Source organism: Onychomys torridus, chromosome 9, assembly GCF_903995425.1.
Source record: "Onychomys torridus chromosome 9, mOncTor1.1, whole genome shotgun sequence".
NCBI lineage: Eukaryota > Metazoa > Chordata > Mammalia > Rodentia > Cricetidae > Onychomys > Onychomys torridus.
In genome coordinates this window covers 81,745,550-81,766,402 of record NC_050451.1, presented here as the reverse complement: position 1 = coordinate 81,766,402, position 20,853 = coordinate 81,745,550, and the positions used below count along the sequence as shown (strand labels likewise).

Sequence of the window (20,853 nt, the reverse complement as noted above, 5' to 3'; positions counted from 1 at the left end):
TAGCTATAAGCAGAAGTCAGAAGTACAACTTAGTTTCATATCAACCTTATCAGCATTTGAGACAAGAGCAGGATTTTAAAATTTGGAAATCATCCAAACATAGCAAAGATTTTTAAAACTTGTTAAATAGTTCATTAAGGTAAGAAAAATAATTGATGAAACTAAATGCCCTTAATTAAGAAGTTGCTATATCAATAAAAAAGGAAGAAAAGTTTTGGTTTTCACTTTATTAAACTCTATACTGTGTATTTGTGGTATGACAGAACTTTTATCATTCCTTGAAAAAAAAAAACCTAGTGTGAACTGAAACTTTTCACACGAGATCAGAAATTGGTTTTCCCATAGAGTTACCTGTCTCCTTCCCAACATTCTCACTTCTTTGATGTCAGTGTCATATTCATGGCCAGTGAGGTACAGGCCAAGACCTTCTGATTTTCCCCACAGTTATTGAACTTAATATGATACAAGGGCATACATGCTAGTCAGATGTGTTTCAACAAAGCTTTAAAAAGATTTTCTGATGAAGTTTCGTTTGTCTTAAAGACATGTGTTCAGATGACATAATCTTGCTCTCAGGATGCTGAGTAACTCCCTAACAGAAACCACAGTGTATTTTAGTCACACCTTTCAACCATGAGGTATTTTGTAGCTTTCTTGTATACATTTTGATGTTGAAAAGTAGCTGTAAATTTACTCCCATGATAAAGAGCTATTGAAATAACAATGCTTAATCTTTTAGAAGCTTTCAAAATAAAAATGTAATAATCATACTTGAGAAAATAAATCCTGGAAGTAAGTAGAGAGGCAATAGCAGTACACCAAGGCATAGATACAATATTCTGGGGAAAGGCAATTTCCTGTGAGTGAAAGACGTAAATTATAGATAGCTTCTTAAAATTGTGTTCACTGAATGCTGTGATAATTCTCTAAGATAGTTTTTTAAAACTAGAACAAATAGGTGTTTTCATTTCTTGTCTAACTCCTCTGTTTCAACTAGTAGCCTTTATACAAACTAGAATTCCATGGTTTATGAGTTTAAAATGTAAATTTTATTACTACAAATTCTTTCAAGTAAATTTATAGACTAATACATAATATGTAAAGATTTTTTTGGTAAAGTGGGCATGATTGCCTTTAAGAGAACTCCTTTTTTACTTCATGGTGCCATTTGCAGTGTTGAAAATGCAAGAATCTTGAGTAAAAGGTTACCAAATTTAAGTACCACAAGTTTGTATTGTTCATATGAAAGTGCAACATCTGTTTTTACATCCTGAGCTGGTCTGTGGAGCAGTGACCCTATTATATCTGACACACTCTCGCTTGCTATTTTCCTGTGTGTTTCCAAGTAATGCATGAGATCATTGCCATTTCCATCCCTCTATTAACTCTCCTTTTTAAATTTCAGTATAACAACTCATCATTTAGTAATTTAAAAAGTGTCCTCTGTGTTCCCAGATTGAAAATTTACAGTTTTAAGCAAAGGATTGTGTCTCCATTACTTATAAGTTGAGGATCAAAGCAAAATTCACTGCTGTCAATTGCAAAGGTGTCAACAGACTGAATTCCAACTGGTTGCTTCACAAAAATGTTCCTCATGGTTTTGAGAGTAAAAGGAAAGCCCCTATTGACATAACAAAGTTCAAAATATAAATTTTAAAATAGTGCTATGTCTCAGAATCAATACAGACTCTCTTGAAAGAGGGTTTGGGGTTGAGATTCATCTAGACCAATTCTGATGCATTGCATCTGGGTCCGACTTGGAAAGGTACCTGGCTAGCAGTTTCCTATGTGACAGTGCACTCTGCTCCTCTAAGTTCCATCCTTTGAGATTCAGACTTAGCAGATTAGAACAAGAAATGGTCTCCCTTCCCTTTCATATTATCATATCCAGCAGTCCTGTTTTTGTATATCTCAACTCTGCCCATTTACTGACAGCTGTTATATTGTAGCTGGAGGCTTTAGAGTAAGCTGTTTAGTGCTGTTTCCCAACTTGGTTGACAGCATTTGGGGAATTAATTTTCTTGGTCCCATGTGCTTTGTTTTCTCTAGCAGGAGGGTGGAAATAAATGAAAATGTTAACATAAAGAACAGTGACCTATTTACATTTGACAAATTCTTCAAGTACTCAAACAATCTGTATGAGCTGCACCAGAGTTTGGTTCTGGGTAAACAACTATGATTAATTTTCTTAGTGTAATGCTCATTTTAGAGCTTAAATATCCTGACTTTAACTTTTTATGCTTTACAGTATTTGCTCAGGTGTACATTTATGCATAGATTAAAGAATTTATACATTGAAAATGTGTAGACAAGCTCTACTCCAGCAAGTGTGTGTGCTTTTACAGTTGCAAAGGGAGTTGCTTCAATTCCCAGTTATTTAGAGATACTATATTACATTTGTGATTACTTTTCATTTTTGAGTAATCCACCACCATCAGTACTGCAGTGTTACTATGACATGTGGAACACATGAGTCAGTCACAGTGCTGATATCTAGAACATTCAGAAAGACACAAAGGCAATCGAGAGTGAAAGGGGCAAATGGGATCTAATGTAAGGCCTGCTACAACCTCAGCATGTTTCCTACTACTGAGTTTGAGAATACAGAAGCAGTCATGACTATGCAATAAGCACATCGCAAAAAGAAAAGTCCCTACCTCAAAATCTAATACAATTGTCATCCGTATTGCTACACCTTCTCCATTTATAACTTCCTTTGTTTGTAATGTCAGTTTTCATATTTAGGAATTAAAAGATAACCCCTTGGAGATTGAATCAGACTTCTAAGGTAAAGAGGAGTTGATCAATCACAGTGACTACTCTTCCTCTGGGATTTTTAACAAGGACATTTGATGTTTTCTTTGTGTTTTGGATTTTTTTGCCCACTTGATAGTCAGTATATTTTGTTTCATTCATCCCTAATAACCTTAAGGAAAACAGAAACAACAACAACAAAAAAAACTTCATTGTAGTAAACAGGATTTTCAGGGTGTGATTACTTACAGAATATTTATTAGCATGCAGGAAATTTCTATAGTTGAAATAGTCTGCTGTCCCATTTTCCAAATTTAATGCAATCATGACTACCTAAACTGTGCTTTTTTTTCCTTATGTTTCTGACTAGTCATGCCCATATTGTGACAGAACAGTTACTGGCTTATGAAAATTACCTTGCCTCTCTGAGAATATACTTCAGTGAGAGTGGGCAATGCTCATATTCTAGCATTGCAAAATGAAAACAAAAACATTGGAAATTCTTTAATTGTGATAATATTTCATTTTATTTTGATATATGAACACCCTCTCTGTTTAATTGCAAACTATAATTTACTTTTTAACATTGCACAAATTAAAAGTCATAAAATAGAAAGCCAAGACTAAATGAAAGAACTCAAATTTAGAATGAGGTTTCTTCACAATCCATTGTGATTTATGTCAAATCTGTAAATTATACCCTAAATATTACAATTGGCATCTTAATGCATTATTCCTCAGTTACATTATTTTACAGAATAAGGTATGAGAATGGTGTGTTTAGATCATATTTCTGTATAAGTGCAGTTTCTGCAATTGCTTTTATTCTCCACATTCTTTATTTTGTACATTCTCTGCTTTGAGGATACTGGTATTTTGTCAGGTGCCAAAAGCTTAACCTTGTATTGTTCCATCTGTCTGAGGCTAAGTGTTTGTGCAGATTGGTCTGCATATCCTGACTTGATGTTTCTGGTTTTGCTTAGCTAGAGATAAAGGCTTAGTGTTTGTATTTATGAACAAAACAGAATAAAACAAGGCCAAATCTAGTGAACTGTTTACTGCTTCTCTTTGAGTCCATAATGTGTAAGCCTGTCTGCATGAAGTCTGGTTTTTCCATGTGGTGTAATAAAATTATAAATTGCCTTCTTAATAATATTAGTCGTGTAGGTAGTATCTTACACATTAGCTTATTTGGAAAAAAAAAAAGAATTACAGGCTGTGGATGTTTGATTTCTTAACATTCATTTTCTATATTATGTTCTTTCTGAATTTGTACATATTGTAGCTCTTAAATTTATCACATGTTTGTTAGTGAGAATTTGGGTCTGCAAACCAGAAAAGGAAGATGAGATTCATGGAATCACAGAGTATCTAAGTATTAATGCTAGGAAATTGGGCAATTTAAGAGAGAGCATCCCTGAAACACATGTAACACTGTAGAAGCAAATGTGGATGAAGTGTAGCAATATGGTCTCACATGTACAGAAAGGGGTCTATACACTCCAGTGTTTAAGATTTCATCAGGAGTTAGTTCAGATAACTGCAAAATCTGTCAAACATTTCATTTGGAAAGGAACACTTGCCTTTTTCCCTTTGTTTTATACAAATTTATTGGGCTGTCAGTCATCAGAAACACAGAACTTGAAAGATACATTACCATGATTGACATTTTGCTTTAGATGTATATTCCTTTTTTCCCATAAGCCAAGGTTCATTAAAGTTTGAAATTCCTATATGAGTTAAACAACTATCTTTTTTTAATAGTAAAGTATTATGACTGAAGAAAGTGGATGAAAAAATCCAATTTCTAATTTTTTACACTTATATTTTGTCTTATATTCAGTGTTTCTCCTACAGATAAGAATATAGTGGCAGAATTAGTTGAGTTTTCTAGCTATAACATATAATGCTAAAGAAGCCAGAACTCCTAGACATTCCTTAGAGATCTATTTTTACATTTATATCCAGTAAGACCTGTGAAAATATTTTCTGATCATCTTCACCATTAGTTGCTTCAAGTACATAAACATGTATTGCATTGAAAATGATGTACCTGGAGCAACTTATAAAAGCAGTGATGATGTGAACCTAGGCAGGAACATAGTGTAATACAAAGCATATCTGACTGTTTCTTCTTATTCATTCTATACAAATTATTCCAGATGGAATGAAAGAAACATGCCTGTTCATGACTGGACATCATTACATACAATTTGTCACATATAGGCTTTTAATTATATCAGCTAGAGTTATAGGAAAGAGGGGTAATTTTGTCAACTTTTTCTTGCTTGTATAATACCTTTCATTTAACTTTCCTTCACAGTTTTCGCTATCGAACCATCTTTACGTTTTAGTAATACACAGCTTTGCTAATATCCAGTCCCAAGCCTTTTTCAATCTCTCAGCAGTTGATTAAGAAACTCTCTAATCCCTTTTAGAATATTGAGGAAGTAATGGGTGGCCGGGGCTTTGGACCTTTAAACTCCCACTGCATGGTATGAAGAAGTGTTACTGAGCTGCTCTTTGCACACGTCTCTCCTCCTGCTAGTTCCTTTGTCTCTTTTTCCTCTTCCCCTCATCTTCAGCTTCCACCCTGAGAATATTTATTTTAGTCGGAAATAAGCACTTCAGTGATAGAAGTTTGGGATTCACCTCTACATGAATGCCATCACAGACAAGGAAGCTCCGGCACATTTTGCATAGATCTGTATGAACACAGTGAACCCTTCATAAGCTCTTAGATTGCAGGAAATCAGTACTGAAAATTAAGTGGGGTTTTAAAGATTTGCAAAGTAGAGAGCTTTGTATAATGCTGGAATTGCAGGTGCCTATTAAATATGAAGTAAAGGCTTTGTAATACAACCAGTTAACACGTTTCCGTCCACATTAGAGTGATTTATAGCCTAGGGAATTAGATTTGCCTAATTTTTCCAAATGCAGACACATTGGATATATTTAAAAGAATGAAAATATCAGACACATGTGTTAGAATGGACATGTTTGCAATTTGATGTTTCTGATTTTGAAGAACAGATGATGCAGGCGTGCTGATGTTTTCTTGGAGGTATCTCTGATGCCTATGATTTGGGGCTTCACCTCTCCTGATAAAGCACTCTCAATTTTTTAATATAATCTCTTCTGAATGTAAAAAAAAATGAAAGCCCAAGGTATCTTGAATTATTTCTCAAGCAATTGTAGTATTTCTTTCTTCCCCATTTGTAAATAGTGTACATTTGTAGCATGTTTTTTCTAAGTCCAGGCATGGATAACTTTCATTTTATTTACCTTCATGATAGTGTTGAGCAAATGGCTGGCAGTTCTTTAATGCTTAATGTTGCAGACTAGCTTGCTTACATGCAAATTGGTAGAAATAGCCATGCATATTTAAAAATGATTACAAATATGCTTCTACTTTTTTTTGTTTCCATAAAAAATTTAAATCATATGTGGCCCACAATAGGATCAGGGCAAAGTTCCGTCTCTGTTCATCAAAAATGATTGGTTTGCAAAACAAAAGACTAGCAATCCCAGTTCAGAGAATGAAATTTTTAGTTTTTCCCCCATTTCCTCATTAAACAAACATCAATAAGGAGGAAATGGAAACAGAAGGCATTATAAAATGAAGCTGTATCTTTCAAAGGAATAAAATATCTTCTGCTGACAGTAGTTCTGTAGTAGATCTTTTCTGAGAGAGGAAAAAAAAAAGATACTGGTGCTTTTTTGGAATCTGAGGATACGACCAATCTGTGCCTCTGTGTGATAACAGCTGCATGCTGAGGACTTTCAAACACTCAGCTACACAGGATTCTGCAGGAAACTTTGTAGATGGTGCAAGTGACAAATGGAGACAAAATGGAGTGAGCTCTGAGATGTGAGTTGATGCCCTCCTGGGTCATATATTCATGTCATTGAACCAATTTTCACATTGGAAGTCCTGAGTCACAATGGCCTTCCTGTATATCAGCTGTGAATGCACCTGTGCCAGCAACTCCTCTTTGCTCTGTGCCTTGTTATTCACTAGATGGAAAATATTCATCTGTGTTATTTAGTGTACATCCAGCTTCTCAGTTGATTTTAAGTAGGGCATATTTTTTTCCAGAGATCTCTTTATCATAAACATAGTTAGTACAGGTACACACACACTGTGTGTGTGTGTGTGTGTGTGTGTGTGTGTGTGTGTGTGTGTGAGTGTACGAGAGAGAGAGAGAGAGAGACAGAGAGAGAGAGAGACAGAGAGAGAGAGAGAGAGAGAGAGAGAGATGAGGTTAGAGGGAAATATCTTGACAGTATCTAGGAAGTATCAAATAAACTTCTTGAATAAAAGGTAATAGAGTTTCTGTGAAAACTTTCCATATTGTTGCACCCAAATTAAAACAAGTATGAAAATAACTTTACAGTACTATAAAATCAATGACAATTTTTGCGGTATTTTACTCAATGTCTCCACAGGAAAATCTGCAAAACCAGTGGCAGCAAAGTGTATTAATTTTGACACCGAAAGTCCCTATTTTAGACATTGAAATTCTGATTTAGGCAAGGGTTATTGACTTCTAGTTAGGGCTAGGAGCAGTGATCCTCAAGACTGGCAGGGCTGTGCCTCCTCTCCAGCTGATGGAGGTCCAACCCAGGTGAATAATCAGTATGGTGCGAAACACAGACCTGGTTTCAGTCTCAGTGTCAATGCAGACAGTCTGCTTACTAAGGCATTATCATTTGCAGTGTACTAGTTAAGGAGGATTGTAGTGATTTCCTCAAAGTGAGATGTCTTACTTACAATTTCCGTTTCTCTACACAAACTTTCAGTAGTAGTGAGAGGAAAGAATTGAGCAGCCATTCTGAAAATGACGATCTAAGAGATTTCTCTAATCTTGTTTAATTAAACTTTTTATTTGTGTTGTACTTTCCTCCCTTTACTTGTCTACAAAAGTCATTTAAAGACTTCAACATTCTTACCCACTGTTTACATCCCCCCACTTAAACATATTTATGTTTCCTATTGCTTCCTTACTTATTTACCAATAGATGTGTTTATTTAATTATGGCTCTCCAATCAGGATGGGAAGGGTGAGAAACATTAAGCAGCATCAGTATTCTTTTCTTCATGTCTCAACATCTGTAGTAGTCATCGATGTAAACAAAACATAGACAAAATCAAATTAAGGCAGAAAGAAAAGGCTATTATCGGTTAAGAATTTGAGATCATTGTCCATTACAATAGGGGAGGCAGTACAGCAGGAGCATGCAGCAGCTGGTCAAATTACATCTTCAGTCAGGGTGCATAGAGAAATGATTGCTGGTGTTCAGTGTGCTTCCTCCTCTATATTCAATCTGGGATTCCAATCTATAGGATAGTTTCACTCAAATTTAGAATAAGTCACTTTCACACTCAGAGGTATGTCTCCTTGGCAGGTCTAGATCTAACAGGTTGACAATCAGTATTAACCATAACAGTGTCTAAAATGAATATTTAGTGAGAAGTTTCTCCAAAACACAATGACCAATGCATATTTGTTGTTATATGGTTGAAAGACCTACTTACTTTGAAAACAAAAAAGGCAAAGATATCACACAAGTTTTTTTAATGCACTCTTTAGTAAAGTGGAAAGTAAATTGGAATCTAGCAAAGCCTCTGGAAAAAGAAGCAAAATAATAATTGAATAGTGATTAATGCACTGTCTGGTTACTATATTAATTTTAGAAAGATAAATTTAGTGTCTAATAGAACTCAGAGGATTCTCACATGCTCAAGCTTCAAATGTGCCTTTGAGATGATTTGACCTATTTAATTCATTTTCCAGCTAAGAAATTGGAAGCCATAGAAATGATTTGATATTTGAAGTAGCAGAAATGACTGGATTAACTACTACATGAAAATGTTGTGATAATTAATAACACATTGCATCACCTAGGCAGTAGATGTAGGTCTTTGATTTCCTTGTCCATGCCATGCATGCCCCATATTTAATATACAAGTAGCCATGAACTTAAGTATGCAAATATCTTCCAGGTCTGAAGCACATTCTTCAGACATGCTAAAACTTTCTTCCTTCTCTTTTGTCTAAGCATATCAGTTCTGTCATGATAGAAGTACTCATTTCTCTTAATAGATGGATGCTCTTTTAATTTTGCTTATAATTGTTTTGTTTTAATCCACCTTTTAAAATTTTTCTGTAGGTATGACTTTGTATTAATCTACTTTTAGTTTGCCATCATTTTTACTATTAGAAGTTGTAAGAAGATAATCTATAACAACATCAGAATACAATACATAAAATGCTTTGCTTTGATCTTAGTTCTCATTATTTAGTCTGTGAAATTACTTCACATTTCATTTTTTGGTATTTTACTTCTTTCAGTTGTCTGCCACATTTAAAATTATTCTGTTCTTTTTAGTATTTGTTATTAATGCAGTTCTTTGTCTGTTACCCATAGGAGCGGCACCCATCTGGGAATTTTCACCTTATACATCACTCCTATTACAAAACAACATAGCAAAGCAAATCTGATGCACAGGCAGTACTTAGCCCAGCTGGAATCATTTGAAACCTGCTGGTTCATGCTTCCAATTATTCCATAGACTAGAAAGCATCACTGTTGAAGTAACAGCATCTACTGTGTAATCAAACTAGTTTAAATGTCTGAGAATATATGGATCATATTTCTAGAATTTGCCAAAATCCAACAGATTCTCACTATTGTTCTTATTTTAAAATAATATACTCTTACTTAAGAACAAAATATCAATGTCTAAATAGATAAATTTACAGTGTGTGGGTGTGTGGATGACATAAACCATAATAAAGACAAAATGTATGAATGTAACACAATAGGATTTTACCTAAAGATACCATTTCTTAATATCCTAAGGCTAAAGTAATTTCCTTTTTCTAGAATAGCTAAAAGCATCATAATGGAATTGCTGATTTGAAGTTGAAGCCAAGTACAATGGAGATTTGTAACTAATTAGCTTTATCAACCAAATAAGAAGTTAATATAGCCAAATTTCACATGCTTTCTCTGTAGATTTGATTGTAAAAAAAAAATGTTTTATTGTCTTTCAAGACCTTTAGGAAAATTCATTCAGTTTTGGATTTGACTTCGGTTTATTCCTAATTTCATACAAGCCAGTGCTACACAAAGTACTTTAAAAGAGAGGAGAGAGATGACTCAGTGGTTCGGACTACCAATGGAAGTTCCTAGATTAACTCGTTTCAATTCCCATGCTGTGGTGTCCAATCATGTCAGCCATTAAAATTCCTTTAAAAGATGACAAACAAAAAGAAAAAATACTAACCATTTTTGTAAAGGCTCAATAAAACACATAAGCTATGGAAAAATATCATGAGTTCATTTGGACTTCAAGTTTTACCTTAACGTGTGAATTCCAGGTCCTATGGGCTTTATTTCAAGTCCCACATCTGATAGAGTTGTGAAACATCTTCAGTATGTCATATAATACTTGTTCAATAAATTCTACTCAGTCTTGCCACATAGAAGAACTCAGAAACATTCAGTCAAACCATAATGTCAGGTATACTCTAAATGGTATGTGGGCTTCAAGTCATTCAAATCATTGGTTTATTTGAAATATATAGCACAGTGGCATCTCAATATAGGTATATTCAGTACATAGCTACCATGCACTATATACATGCTACTTATAGCACTATATATAACTCTGTGCTTGCCAAGCATAGCTAAACAATTAAGTCAGAAAAGATTCAGTAGTCCATGTTAATAACATCCTCTCTTTACTAGATAGGCTTCTAGAAATCTTGTTTAAATTCCATGCCACATAAGGATCACAAGTTTGGTCTAGGAACAGGTTCATTGGGCTTTCCCCACATGCACTATTTATGTATTTTTATGTCTCCTAAATGATTATTAGATGTAAATCTGACAGTAAACAACATTTAACCTTTTCACCAGATTAGCCAACTATACTATATTTATACACACACACACATACAAACACACACACACACACACACACAAACTTATTTCAGATTTATATGCCCTAGTCCTGTAGATATTTTACATTGTTTGATACAGCATTATGAAGCTTTCTAGTGCCAAAGACCTGCTGTATGATCCACTGATGCATACACATGAACGAATACACACGTACTCATCATTTTCAGTTTTTATTCACTCTGTAATCAGACACACATTTAGTGAGTCTCAGCTATGTTTCAGAAGTGGTGTTAGACAATAAGATTTTTTTTTTGTTAGTCTTTGCTTAAAGTATTTCTGTGGATTTTGATCACAAAATTTCCTTATGTAAAAAGGAGTACTATCTCAGTTTTAAAATGATGTCATTTTTCCAAAGTATGTTTTCCAAGTCTTTCATTAAAAGAAAAAAACTGTTCTAGGAGAGCTGATCTTTCAAGGGGACGATAAAATTCTAAGATATATTGCTCTAATTATAGGAATTCAAGGTTTAAATTTATTCTTTGGGTAATTTAGAAAGAAATGGGCTACTTTTTTTTCCTTAAAGCCCACATTTCTTCTACAGGCCAGAGTGTTTATAAAATATGGTTGTAAGACCTTAGGGTTTGTTGTTGTTGTTGTTGTTTTGTTGTTTCTTTGTTTGTTTTGTTTTGATTTTTTTTTTTTTTTGAGACAGGTTTCCTCCATATAAGTGCTTGTCCTGGATCTTGCTCTGTAGACCAGGCTGGCCTTGCACTCACAGAGATCTGCCTGGCTCTGCCTCCCAAGTCCTGACATTAAAGGCATGTACCACCACCACCCAGCTAAGACCTCAGTTTTTTAACTGTATAAGATTAATCCATGTGCTATGTTAAAAATTACATGGAATCTATCATATACATTGGAAATTTTGAGTAGTAACCCACGTCTGAATAGTCAATGGTTCTAAAAGTGATGATTCACATTGTAGCAGTATCTTTGAAGGGACTATTCTACTTCACAACATTCTAAAGAAGGTTTCGGCCTTCACCCTCGAAAGAACATACATTAAACATAGACCTGGAATACAGACTTCAAACTCTGGCTCGCATATATGTTTGGTCTAATTGGTTTTTTCTTCCAGATGGTTGTCATTTGGGCAAGTCCATTTTCTTATGAATATTTATTGTAATATTTCAGGAATCAATGCAATACCATAAATTTTAGAATGAAGGAGGCCTTCATTATGTATGTTTTATTCTAAAGTTGAAAACAATCCTTACCCTTAAAATTTGGTTTTCTGTCATAATGGAAGGAAATGTCACAACTGGGTTCTACATTTGGGCAAGGCTGACTGTTATTTTTAACTCATTCATTTCTAAGACACTAACTTACATAAGGATGCATGTCCTTATGTAAGCACGACTTTCCAAAATTATAGTATCATTTGAGTGAACATCTTTGGTTTATGAAAAGTAATGCATACAGGTCCCCCACCTGCACATTCTTGTGCAAATGTATTTGAAAAAACAAAAACCTTCACTGCCAGCAAATGTTCTATTTTGATTGCAATTAGACTTCTCTGATAACCACCAAGCTGGTGCCTAACTCTAAAAGGATCTTTCCAACTGTTCTGTGGCTGCTTAGGCAACTATCACCAAGTAATTACTATAATTAAATGAACTACAAAATTGAAACCTGTTAAAATATGCAGAACTCAGGAATAAAATGTAAAACACACTTGTTAATTAAATACATTAATTGAAATATAAATAAGTTTTTGGATATCGTCAATGAATTAGTATGAGCAGTTATATAAAAACATGTACTTCACTTTTTATGACTAGGAAAATATTGACAGTAGGGTAAGCTAATTTAGAGCCAAGGAACAGGATAGTGTAAGCTTAACAAAAGGGTACAACTAAACAGAGGTTGGCATGCAAATCACGTGTGTGGCCCTTTCTATCATAACCATTTTCTACAAATAATTAGACATGACCAATTGTACAATTGATCACATCGACCACTGATTTTGTGTTTTTGTATAGTTTCAATAACTTTTTATGCTTCTTCTCAGTGACTGTATTCCATTGCCACATAAAATGAGCCAATAATGGTTATTAAATTCAACATTTATATTTTTATGCCTTCAAATTTTTACTTTACATTATTTTCTCATCTGGATTGAAATAATATGTACTAAATAACATGCTTTCTAAAATTCCACTGAGCATTGTAAGAATTTGTTTTCGTTTCTAGAAATTAGCTAATTGGGTCCACAATTTTCTATTGTGTCTTTGAACATTAAACTGTAGCTTTTATGAATCAGTTAAGGAGACAGCTCTACTTGCATCCTCATGCCACCCAATACCATCTGACCTACTTCTTCCTATCATCAGTGGTAAATGTTCAAATAATTCAAATCCATGCTAACATGGGTTCAAAAGCTCAATCCCAAATGCCTCTGAGGGCTCTATCTCTACTGACAATGAAGGAGCTGTGGTATTGACACTGTTGTTACGACCATTTATTCCTTTTTAATTATGTAGTGTGTAGTCCTTTTTAATTATGTAGTGTGTAGTCATTGTTTTTTTTTACTCTTTTTTTGGGTGGGGGGGCACCACCCAGCTCCCAAATAAATCACATAAACACTTAATGCCCAACCTTAGCTTGGCTTATTTCTTGCCAGCTTTTCTTAAATTATCCCACCAGCCATTTGCCTCTGGGCTTTTACATTTCTCTATTTTTGTATATCTTTGCATTTCTTCTTATTCTGTCTCTGGTGGTGGGGTATGTGGCTGGCCCCTTCTCTTCTCTCCTCTCCCCTCTCTCCTCTCTCCTCCCTCTCTCTCTCTCTCTCTCTCTCTCTCTCTCTCTCTCTCTCTCTCTCTCTCCCTCTCTCTCTCTCTCTGGTTTTTCAAGACAGGGTTTTTCTGTTTAGTTTTGCGCTTTTCCTGGAACTCCCTCTGTAGTCCAGGTTTAGCCTTGAACTCACAGAAATCTGCCTGGCTCTTCCTCCTGAGTGCTGGGATTAAAGGCGTGTGCCAATACTGCCTGGCTCCCCTTCTCTTCTCATTCCTTGATCCCTTTCTCTATATTTTCCTTCAATTTATTCTCCCTGCTTGCTAGCCCTGCCTATCCTTTCTCCTGCCTTGCTATTGGCTGATCACCTTTTATTAGACCAATCAAGTATTTTAGACAGTCAAAGTAACACAGCTTCACAGAGTTAAATAAATGAGTGCAACACAGTTTTTCATTATTAAACAAATGTTCCACAGCATAAACAAATGTGATACATCTTAATTAATAGTCTGCAACAGCAGATCATACCATTGGATTTATCTTCTTGAAGTCATGTTCTTAAACCTTTTCCTTCTAAACTAGAAAATTATTTTTCCACACAAATTATAAATCACAAAAATCAGGGCTAAGTGTGTTGTTTAGTGGAAAGGGACTTATTGAGCATGTACAAGGCCTTTTGCTTTGTTCCTACGGTGCCAAATACAATTTTTAAAAAATCCTGTAAAGTCTTAAGTAAACAATTGGAAAACACAGTAATAAGTAAAATATAATCAACATAAAATCGAAATGGAACTGTAATAGTTTTTTTTTTTAGTATATTACTGTTATTTTGATCCATGTTTCTGTAGTAAGGCATGAAGATGAATTTAATATTTTAACAAATACATTTGGCATAATGTATTAGTAAAATAAAATATATAAATTGTTACTAATTTGACTAATTAGTTATTATTAAAAATCTCAAGAGAACTAAATCAATTAGCATTTATTTTAATTTTAGAGAGAATATTCATGCAAAAATATAGAATGAAATTGTAATATATTCAGATTATTTAGAATTGTCAATTGATAGCTGAAAGAAAATCATGTTTAAAGTTAAAAACAAAAGAACGTGAAGTCAGTTGGAATGGCTTCCGTGGTATACCACATCTAGCCAAACATGAAAGCTGGTCACATGAACATGGATTAAATTTATGTTTTGCGTAAGAAAGCACAACACATTATACTGTGAATGCAGCAGCCGAAAGGACTCATGGGTTGATGCTGAAGCCTGGACATCATCCTAGGAATCCTCCACTACTCTTCTATCATAGTGATCTGGGAATGTTAACTTGATTGCATGTCTTACTTCCATATTGTGTGCTTTGTCATATGAAAATTTTAGGAAAGGTAAACACTTTAGGTTGTTGAGTTGCTACTCATAGAAATAATGTAAAGGGGACATTTCTCTGATGGCGATGTGGCTTGGGAGATTCTCTGTGAGATGTTGATTAAGATAAAAGAGTTATAGTTCCAGAAATGCCTCACGTTGGCTAAAGATAATTTAAAAGAACATATTTATTATAAAACCCCCTTTTATATTTTCACACAGGCACTGAATGAGCCTTCCTACAATTTCCATTTTTGAACTAGGAATGACATGCAAATGTGGCCACCACCTCATACAGGAAACCTGAACTCAAGGACTTTTCAGTGGGTTCAGTATATCTTATAATGGTGTAGTTCTCCTTGAAGGCCAAGGCAATGTGACCAAAATACAGCACTTTACATAAAGCTTTGCTGCAAGTTTCACCACATGGGAATCAATTAGCTCTTTTAATACACTACATTTGTATTAGATTTCAGGACAAAACAGTGGATGTCATTGTTTCTCAGAAAACCAATATAATCTAAATATTCAATTAAAATGATATTTAAAGAAACCTGGCCTAAAAATCCCATGAGTACTTTCCTGTCTCCAATGATCAATGTCAATGGGAAATACCGTACATGACTGGATTTGTTCTGATTATATACACCCAGTGGCAACATGTGGGTGTGACAGTTCATTGGTTTTGCATCTTGGTGCCTTAGCCTCTCTCTCTGCAATTCTTCATACAACTGATACTCAAGAACTTTATCATGAGAAAACCTACTGTATCTACAGAAATCCCTGATTTGAGGTTATTCATTTGGGGGGTGCTATATTTAACCTACCTAGTATTTGCTTTTTTCAGTTTTCATTTGAATATAGTACATTTCTTCATATCAAAGACAGTATGGGAAAGTTCATTGTAGTCTTGAGAGATTTAGTCAGAACCTGTGTCATCTCAATTGTTTCCTTATCAAATACTTGAGAAAATCTAAGACTTTAAGGCCAAGTTACTGAATTATAAAGTATATTTTGTCCTATTAATAAAACATAGCATCACTACTATTAATACTGAATTAGCACTAAACAACACATACATGTGTCTTGTTAGACACTGGCGAAAAAACAAAACAAAACAAAACAAAAACAAACAAACAAAAAAACCCACTAAACTGAATGGACATATTATGTTATCTAAAATATTCATCCCATAAGTATATGGTCATCTGGCTGCTGCTAATAAAACCCCCAATTTTTTAAAGTTACTAATGAATATGATGAAAAATTATAAAAGATACAAAAGTAACACAAAATTATATTAAGAGAAAAACTAGGTTGGGGGAGGTTAATATACGTTAGCTTTGGGGGAATGTAATTGATTAAATGAAATTTAAACAGACTCTGGCAAGACAAGAAGATGGACAGGTCAAGTTATAAAATCCTGTGAGTTCATGGAGCCTTTATCAGAGTGAGCCATTCTGGGAACAATAGAGCAAATCACAGCTCTGTGATTAATCAAATCAGTTCTCCATTGTTGAAGTACAAAGAGATGAAACCATATGATCTCATTTGCAATTGGATGCTTGTAGTCTAGTGAACTTGTGTGGACTATCACTTCCACTATTTTGGCTGGAAAAGATATAAATTCATTAGGAACTGAGACAAAAGCAACATTGTAAATCCATAATAGAAGCTTTCAAGTGGAAAAGACTAACCTTGAAAAAATAAATAAGATACTATCAATACTTGGTTATTAATACTGATTATTGATTATTTTAACAAGACTAGTCATTGTTAAAATTGGGACATTCTTTTGAACATGTAAATCTAATTTGCTACAATAATGTACAGTAATTTCAGCTAAGTAAGATCTGATTTTACAGGGAAGTAGAAAGTGTTTGGGTCTCTTACAGAAACATTACAATTTTCACTTTGGCAGCATTATCTTTGGGTTTTGGGAAAGTTATTGTGCAATGATTTTCTGTATTTCTAGCACCAGAGCATGGCAATAGCCCAATATTTATTGGATGTCCATGCCATTATTTTTAGCATTTTACATGTATTAAGTTGTAAGCTACAACCAACATCTTCCATACAGATAGTACTGAATTTTACTCTAATTTACAACTGTGTCAGAACAAATGATGTGCTGCAAGATGCAGGGGTAGGAAGTGGAATGCATCTAAGCTTGATGTCTAGGTACCCAAAACCAGAAACTTTGTCACATGTTATGCAACAATGTATAGTAGAACTTTCATTTTAAAAAATTGTGGAATACTCACAGAAGTCATTACACCCAAAATAATTTCTTGGAGAAGAATTTAAAAAAAATCTAAATATAGCTGAAGTCTGATTTATCTTTTACTATCCTTGCTTTGTACAAATGACATAGTGTTATAACTCTACCTTAGGCATGAGGGATTCTATTCAGTTTACAATGAAAATTCACAGACAATGAGTGCATAGAAAAAGAAGTAATTAGTGTGTGTATCTTTTAAGTAGTAGGAGTCTAGTGTGCTTTGTTACCCACCTCCCCATTCAAAGAGTGGGTTTTAGCAATGGATTTATAGCAATTTGCTCACCTCAACATAGAACAGCATTTGGAATTGTTCTTATTTTAAACAACTCATCATACCAAGGAAGTGTTCTAAAGGAGATAGAAGGTAAAATTTTAATTAAAAAATAGGTCTCTGCACTGCTAGACTACAGTTATTCTTTCCTTTCATACTTCATCCTTTTTTTCCTTTTCCTCCTTTCCTGGTTTTGTTATATTTCTGTCTTTAAGTTTTTATTCCAGCCCCATTCCTAAGTATTTAAGAAACACCAGCCATCATCCACCTCACCTGAATTGTCATAGACTGAAGAAATGGGTTCATGTTCATTTAGATACAATACTCTATAAGGTATTTTACTACATTTTATAATATGTTTAGCCTTTCCTTAGAGTAGGTTTTCCAATTTTATCACTGAATACCATAAAACTTATTCTTTTATACACTCCTATTAATATAATTGCTGGCTGTTTAATTCTTTCCTTGCTAAAACTTCTCAGTCCCATATTGAATCTGCATGATACCACCGAGATCTAGAAAATGCTATCTAAATATCGACTAAAATTAGATTTGTTTACTGTTCATTGTTATAACACAAGCATTTTGATATAACATCTGAGTGAGAATGTTTCAGTTTTAATTGATGGTAAATTTGAAGGTTCGAATGACATACTGATGAACATTAAAACAATTTTTTAGTAAAAGAGGTTGACCCTTAGAACAGCATCCTTACCTTCTGTCTTTCATGTGTTATGAATATGTGTCATGGGATCAATTGATCAACACCATTCCTAGGTAAGATCATAATTTTGTCATACTTCTACAAGAAAAAGATCTAACAATTCATAATTCAAAACACCTATAATTTTAAACATTATGTTAATTACATATTAGTTGTCATGACTCAGTCGTTTTGTGTTTTTTTATGTTCTAAAAATTGACTTGAAAGGTAATATGAGTTAGAAATGTTTTAATCATAAAATTTCAATCACTCTTACTAGGGGCAACATTGAGCCTGTTGACTAAAGGTGCATTTTTTTTTTTTCTGTTTTGATTGCTGGTAAATTTTATGTTGTTAATTAGACATTAGATTTAAGTGAGAACATATTATTAAATTGACCATTGCCAATAAACTGAGTTCAGCATTTTCTTTTGGACATTCACATTTACAAGATAGGAGCTCAAATACATATAGATACATTTGCTTTTGAACTCAGTGGCACCACAATAGTAGAATGCAATCTGTGCTAGAGGTATGAGGAAGAAATTTGGATTCTTTTTTTTTTTTTTTTTGCTTAAAGAATCATGATAAGAGAAGCACTTATTTAAAATGACTCTTTTTTATGGAGCTCAGTTTTAATCAGATGATGGAAAAATTCAGCATTTTAAATAATCTCACTGCAACAGAACCTTCGCACTATAGGTTTGGTTGCATTGTAGGTTATACTGATCTGATAAAATTCTTAGGTGGAGTGTGAAAATATTTTTGTGCAGGCATCAATACAGCAATGTAAAATAATGTATTGATAAAAGTTTCTCAGTATATTAAAATATAGTGACGTTTCTCCTATATCTGAAAACTAAATTCATGAAGAGTTGGGCAAGAAACAAAATTACTTTTACATTGGCATCCTGGACATTGCTGTTAATTAGTCCTGAATTTTGGCCTATTTTGTGTGATTGTGGAAGGCATGTAGACTCATTCCAAATGGACACCAAACAGGAAGGTAGCCATGACTAAAATGAACATAAGAACCAAATCAAGTAGTCCAGCTTAGGCACTTTTAACCTGAGTAGAGCAGAAGCTCTTGGATGTGTGCACTTTGTGTTTCTACCTTAATAATTACAGACCAGTGCATGCCAACTTTAGGCAGTTGGGGAATGCCATGAAGGGATTCTTAGAACTGGAGTGAAATTTCTGTAATGTTTTCAAAGATCTGAGAGTCAAAATAAATGCTGTGAGCCACTAACTACCCTTTCACTCTCTGAAATTCAAAAAAACCAGAACACCTGGGAAATGACTAGGTCACAAAGATGATGTGAGGTTTCTCAATTACTCAATGCTTTTTTGTAGCTATCAAAAATGTTTTCAATGATGCAGAACTGAATACAGTATTACATTATCTACATAATTATAAGTGCTTTGATTTTTTAAAAAGTACTTACAAGAAAGAAACTAATTGGCCCAAAGAGAAAATTATTAAATACAAAGATAATACACACAAAACAACTCATATAGAATCATGAATTATTGAAATCACAAGAACATATTTTGCCATTAGATTCTAAAATTTTAATAAGAAATTTTAATTTCAGTATATTGAAGGTTTCCTTGATTCCAAGTGTTGAATTTCTTTCCACCTTTCCATAACATTCAATTAATTGTAATTCATATTATGATGATATTGTCTATGGCCAATTTTTTGTCTATGCATTTTTTATTTTAAAATGTTTCTACACCTGTACATTAAGAAAATTCACTATTCGTGAACATTACTTTGGCAGGAGGTGTCACATGCTTTTACATAGGTTTTTGATAATAGTGGTGATCCTTAAAATTTGGACACTGTGATTATTTTGAGATGTATTTTAGTATATGATGTAAACTCCTTTTGCTTGATGCATGAATTGTATTTTTACCTACAAATAATATTTGAGTATTATATAAAGAGTAGCAACCTAAACTATGGCAATGGTAACATTATTCCACTTTTACAGACACATATGCTTTAGGCAATCTAATAAGTCACAGGATCCTTTTTAAAACTTACCTTTAAAACTTAACTAAGACAGTGAATTTAAGGTGAACATACCAGAATTGTGCCAAAATGAAGATGATCCTTTGGAAAAGAGAGAAATTATAAATCATTATTTGTGCTGTATTTGAGATTATTATAAATAAGCCTTTTGATGCACAAACAGTTTCTAAGACAAAATTATACTCTAAGCCAACCATGATTATGCACTTATAGTTGCAGACACAGTGAAGTAATTATTTTAAGCTTTTTAAGAGAATTGTTCCTAAATTTAAAAGTATTTGTATTGAACCTTGTTTATATTTATTTAATATCAATAAAATGAAGAATGAAATGTGTTTGAAATTATTTTTATCTAATTTTCAACATCATAGGAGAATGGTTAAGAGACTGACATGTCTTACTTTGGTAGGCATATGTACATACTTCATGGTTAATTAAGTCATTGCTTTGCTACTTTTGAGGACTTTCAGGCTACTTTTGAGTGCTGAGAGAACATAGTGACTTGTTAACTAACCCTTATTTTACTAGGCATGAAATAACATACTCTAAAAATCATATGTTACTTGAATTCCATTTAGTGTTTTGATTACCTCTGATATACACCAACATGACCTCATCCATAGACACAGAAACACACACAATGCAGTTATAGATAAAAGCAATGTCATCATGAGGAAGTATTGTATTTCCTCTCATAAGCTGATGACAATGGTTCTGATTATATTTC

General features: G+C 33.7%; 1 protein-coding gene across 2 annotated transcripts in view; it reads left to right on the top strand.

Annotated features, from left to right (window-relative positions):
• Nucleotides 1-20,853, top strand: part of Pcdh9 (protocadherin 9) — a 134,944-nt gene that overhangs the window by 6,648 nt on the left and 107,443 nt on the right. Inside the window, exon 3 of one of the 2 annotated variants that reach the window (XM_036198744.1) lies at nt 15,056-20,440. The exons of the other annotated variant lie outside the window; for it this stretch is intronic. Coding sequence (XP_036054637.1) covers nt 15,056-15,091 — 36 coding nt within the window. The 3' untranslated portion in view covers nt 15,092-20,440. Of the gene's footprint in view, nt 1-15,055; nt 20,441-20,853 lie in introns of those variants that run through there. 2 annotated transcript variants of the gene reach the window in all.